Source organism: Frankliniella occidentalis, unplaced genomic scaffold (assembly GCF_000697945.3).
Source record: "Frankliniella occidentalis isolate FOCC.00 unplaced genomic scaffold, Focc_3.1 Scaffold39, whole genome shotgun sequence".
Taxonomy (NCBI): domain Eukaryota; kingdom Metazoa; phylum Arthropoda; class Insecta; order Thysanoptera; family Thripidae; genus Frankliniella; species Frankliniella occidentalis.
The window spans coordinates 813693-818697 of record NW_026267169.1 but is presented as its reverse complement, the minus strand read 5'-3'; the positions used below and the strand labels follow the sequence as shown (position 1 = coordinate 818697).

General features: G+C 54.5%; 1 protein-coding gene across 1 annotated transcript in view; it reads left to right on the top strand.

Annotated features, from left to right (window-relative positions):
• LOC113213049 (zinc finger protein 883-like) overlaps positions 1–5005 on the top strand; it is a 31277-nt gene that overhangs the window by 19220 nt on the left and 7052 nt on the right. The window contains exons 4-6 of the mRNA XM_052266524.1: positions 1529–1660; positions 2464–2811; positions 4309–4518. Of these exons, the coding sequence (XP_052122484.1) occupies positions 1529–1660; positions 2464–2811; positions 4309–4518 (690 nt within the window). The remainder of the gene's footprint in view (positions 1–1528; positions 1661–2463; positions 2812–4308; positions 4519–5005) is intronic.

Here is a 5005-nt window from a genome sequence, read left to right as displayed (position 1 = left end):
CTCCGCACACACATAAGGACTCACACCGGTGAGAAACCTTACAAATGCCATACATGCGGCAAAGGGTTCAGTGACAGCTCCAATCTCCGCACACATATAAGGACTCACACCGGTGAGAAACCTTACGAATGCCAGACTAGCTGCAAAAGGTTTCGAGACGGCACTAATCTCAGTAGACACGTGAGGACGCACACAGGTGGGAAACCTTACAAATGTCAAACTTGCGCCAAAAGATTCCGTCAGAGCAATGCACTCCGTAGTCACATGAGAACTCACACGGGTAAGACACCGTACGAATGCCAGACTTGCGGTAAGGGATTCACTGCAAGCACCACACTTCGTATACACATGAGGACTCACACAGGTGAGAAACCTTATCCCTGCCAGACTTGTGGCAAAGAATTTAGGCAACGTGGTCATCTCCATGTGCACATGAGAACTCACACAGGTGACAAACCCTATCCCTGCCGGACTTGCGGCGCATGCTTTTTCACGAATTCTAATCTCAAAAGACACATGATGGCCCAACATCGGTGTTAAACCATACATTTACCAGACTTTTGGCAAAGGTTTCTCTCATAGTGCGCACGTTTGCAGTCATACACCGATTAGAAATCTTTCATGTGACACTCCATCCGCCCCGCCACGTTCACAGGGACTGATAATCGCCGCGGACACATGACTAGGTGTCGCCATGAATTGTAACAGGAATAATTTTTATTAAGAGCGACCATCATAGCAAAATCCAATTATTTAATGTATTTTTGAGCTTGTTTTAGTTTGTTGTTTTAAATCTCAGCTGTTTGTTTGCCTTTTGAAATTATTAAGTAGTCATTAGTACTCTGTGTTTAGTTTGCGCTTCTGCTTTTGGCGTCGCCAATTTTGCCATATTGATTTTTATTACAATATAACTGTAGTTTACGAATTTATTCAATAAAATCTTTATAAAAACCAACACTATAAAGAATTGAATTGCCGCGCCGCTCTTCCCAGACAAGACCCCAACGCAATTTTATCTCCTGCTAAAGTTCACCACCGCACACCACGTGCGCGCACTGCTGCTGCCGCACCTGTGTCGTGTGCGGCGCACACGTACTGCCGTACAATGTACCGTACACTGTACGCTTCTGGTCAAGGCTGTAAGCGTACCCTATGTCAAGAGAGAGAGAGACTTTCTGAAGCGCGGGCGAGTGGCCCGTTTGTCACAGGGCCTTTAGGTAGCGACCTATCTCGGCCCGGGGGTTAGTGGCGCGATAGTCTCGATACCCCATGTCAAACTGCTTGCAGGGTTCTCCTCTTGCACGGATTATCGGCGGCCTTCCCCCGACCGCCGCCAAGTTGCTGTGTATCAATCGGGTGTCATTTTGCTGGCCGCATTTCGAACGCCGTGAGCATGTGCGGTGGCGCGTGCATGCGAGAAAGCGCTACCTTCTTCGGCCTAACAAGTCCCCACACAGTCATCGCTCCCTTCGAAGTGGTTTGCTCCGTCTTCTAGCCCGAGAGTTATCTCTTCTTTCCCTTCTTCCAGGCGCCGCCCCCGGGGCCAACACCTCCGAGCACAAGAACCCCCAGACCAGGACCTCCGCGGCCCCCCGCGTCCCCAAGCGGGCCGTGAGCCGCAAGGCGCGCAAGGACCCAACGCTGCAGGACGCTTCTCTCTGTAAGTTTCACGGCGGCCGGCTGGCGCGTACGTTGCGGTTGCCTACGCGTTTGGAGCCTCAGGGCGCCATGCTTTCTTGTACCGAGTGTACCCAGTGTTGTGGGTTTGCATACCCACAGGGGCTATGGCCCCTTACGGGCACATCGGGTACGCAAACCCGCCACACTGTGGTGTATTGCCTTTACAGACGGTGGTGCGTTGGCCAACCCGCTCGCACGTCAGCATGCTCGGACGGCTCGCCCGCGTCGGCCCGTCTGGATCCGGGTCCGGGCCAGGAGGTTCCTTGTTTACCGAAACCTGTCCCCCCCCCTCTCCAGACCACGGTGTAGAGAGTGTCTCTACGCCGTGCTCCTGACACTAAGCCGATGATCGCTCACCCTCCACGCTCTCCCCAACAGCCGCCACACCCCACCGCCTGCTGATGACTGCGGCGGACAGCTGGCGCAGGTGCGCAGGTGCATGCAGGCTAGGCGTGCTTATGCTTATGCGCTCGGAGCCTCAAAGCGCCCTTGTGGATAGGCCAACGCGCCAACGCGCCCGTAGTGCCGGGTGATTCATAGGAGACGGAGGTGCGGGCGGGTTTGCCTACCCTAGGGGCTATGGTGCCTTACGGGCAGAGCGGGTAGGCAAACACGCTCGCACCTGCGTCTTCTTCAAATAAATGAATCATGTTCGGGACTGCCTCTCCCCCTCCCCCTTCCCCCCGCCTCTGTTTACTGTAACTTTTCCGACCCCTGCTGACTATGCCGATGCCGAATGAGCACTCACCCTACTCACCCTCGCCTCCACGCTCTTCTCCACAGCCGTCGCCAAGCCACCGCATGCTGGTGCTGCTGCTGCTGGGGCTCGCGGGGAGCAAGCGCAGGGCGGACAGGACCGCGGCCAGCAGGACGCCGCCGGGAAAGCGCCCCACCGCTGTGTGACCTGCGGGGCGGCCTTCAGAAGGGCGGCCCTCCTCCGCGCCCACATGCCGACCCATGCCGCCGATGGACTGAATAGCTGTGCACACTGCGGCGTCACTTCAGCGGGTAGTACTGGCCTCCGAGGACACGCGGGGACTCACACAGGTGAAAGACCCTACAGCTGCCAGACTTGTGGAAAAAGATTCTCTCAAAGCGCAACACTCCGTGCAAACACGAGGACTCACACAGGTGAGAAACCTTACATATGCCAAACTTGCGGCAAAGGGTTTAGTGATAGAACCAATCTCAGCTCACACTTAAGGACTCACACAGGTGATAGACCATACAATTGACAGACTTGTGGGAAAGGGTTTAGTCGTAAATACAATCTCGATGTACACACGAGGATTCATACAGGAGATAGACCCTACAGCTGCCAGAGTTGCGGGAAAAGTTTCCGTCGAAGCAACGACCTCTGTGTACACATGAGGACTCATACAGGTGAGAAACCTTACGAGTGCCAAATATGCGGCAAAGCGTTCACTAAAAGCGACAATCTACGCTCACATGTGAGGACTCACACCGGTGAGAAACCTTACAAATGTCAAATTTGCGGCAAAGAATTTTCTCAGAGCACAAAACTCCGTGTTCACATGAGATCTCACAACGGTGATAAACCTTACCAATGTCCAACTTGCGGCAAAGGATTCACTGAGCGCACGAAACTCCGTGAACACGTGAGGACTCACACAGGTGAAAAACCTTACGAATGCCAATCTTGCGGGAAGTGGTTCACTCAGAGCGCGTCACTCCATAGACACACGAGGATTCACACAGGTGGGCGTGAGGAACCCTAACACTGCCAGTGGCAAAGAATTCAAACGTAGTCCTCTTCATGGCATGAGAAGTCACACAAGTGAGTAACCTTACAAAGACGGACTTTCGGTGCGGGCTTCCCTCACGATTTTTTCTCTCAAACGACACATGGTCAAACCACACTTACCAGATTTTTAGCAAAGGTTTCTCATGCTGCCCGTCTTTAGTCACACATCGTTGAGCAATCTTTCATGCCACAGTCCCGCCGCGCCGCGCAACCTGAACGGGGATTGAAAATCTCCGCAGCCTCTGGAATATGTACCTCCACGAATTAACTGAAATTATCTCATTGATAGCGACTCGAGTTCAATTATAAAATTAATTACCGACGCTAGTTTTATTTTGTTGGTTTTATATCTCTGTTGTTTGTTTGTCTTTTTTAATTACTCTGTAATGTGGAGTACTCTGCTTATTTTGCGCCTTTGCTAATAGCGTCGTCAGTTTGGCTAATAAATCTATACAAAAACAAATACGTACAACAACAACAAAAATAATTTCCGTGCTGCCCTTTGTAGACAAGACCACACAGACAATCTATCTTCGCCTAAAATTTACCATAGAGCGGCAATGCCATGCGTGGTTGCTCTCTGGCTTCCGCCCCGGGATTTTAGTGTGCCGCGCGCTCATACTGCCCGTGCACCATGCGCTTTTGGTGTCAGTGTTACGCGTACCGGTTACAAAACTGTCATTAAGGTTCTTTTTCAATACGGAATGCAAGCCGCCGGTGGCCTTCCCCCGACCGGCGCAAAGTTGCCGGGTATCCAACAGGCGTTACTCTGAACCCCGCTCGTCGCGCCCACTGCGCTCCCCTTGAAAGTATTTCCTCCGTATTCGAGCCCGAGAGTCATGCCTTCTTTCTCTTCCTACTAGGCGCCGCCCCCGCGGCTGGGACCTCCAGGCGCCAGACGCACGAGCCCAGAACTTTCAGGCTCAAGACGCATGAGCCCAGGACCCCCGAGCCCAGGACCTCCAGGCTCAAGACGCACGAGCCCAGGACCTCTGCGACACCCAGCTTCACCAAACGGACCGTGACCTGGAAGAAACACAAGCAGCCGAAACCACACGACAACGCCCTCCTTTGTAAGTATAACACTGCGTCGAGCCTGTGCGTGCGGGCGGGCGGGTTGCCTACGCTCGGTGCCTCAAGGCGCCATGTGCTCATGCTTGTTTGGTGGGCCAACCTGCCCCCCGCCCGTCCATGCCCGTGCGTGTCGTACTCACGTCAGTCCGCCCCCTGCCGACTATGCCGACATATCGCCTCGCATATCGCTCACCCTGCGCGCTGTTCACCACAGCCGCCGCCAAATCGGCGCCTGCTGGTGCTGCTGGGGCCCGCGGGCACCAAGCGCGGGACGGAGGGGACCACGGCCTCCAGGACGCCGCCGCGGAGGCGCCCCACCGCTGTGCGACCTGCGGGGCGGCCTTCAGGAGGGCGGCCCTCCTCCGGGCCCACATGCGGACCCACGCCGCCAATAAAGTGGACAGCGGGGAACACTCCGACGTCAGTTCAGAGGGTAGTGCTGACCTCCGTAGACTTGACGGGACTCGCACAGGTGATGCACCTTAC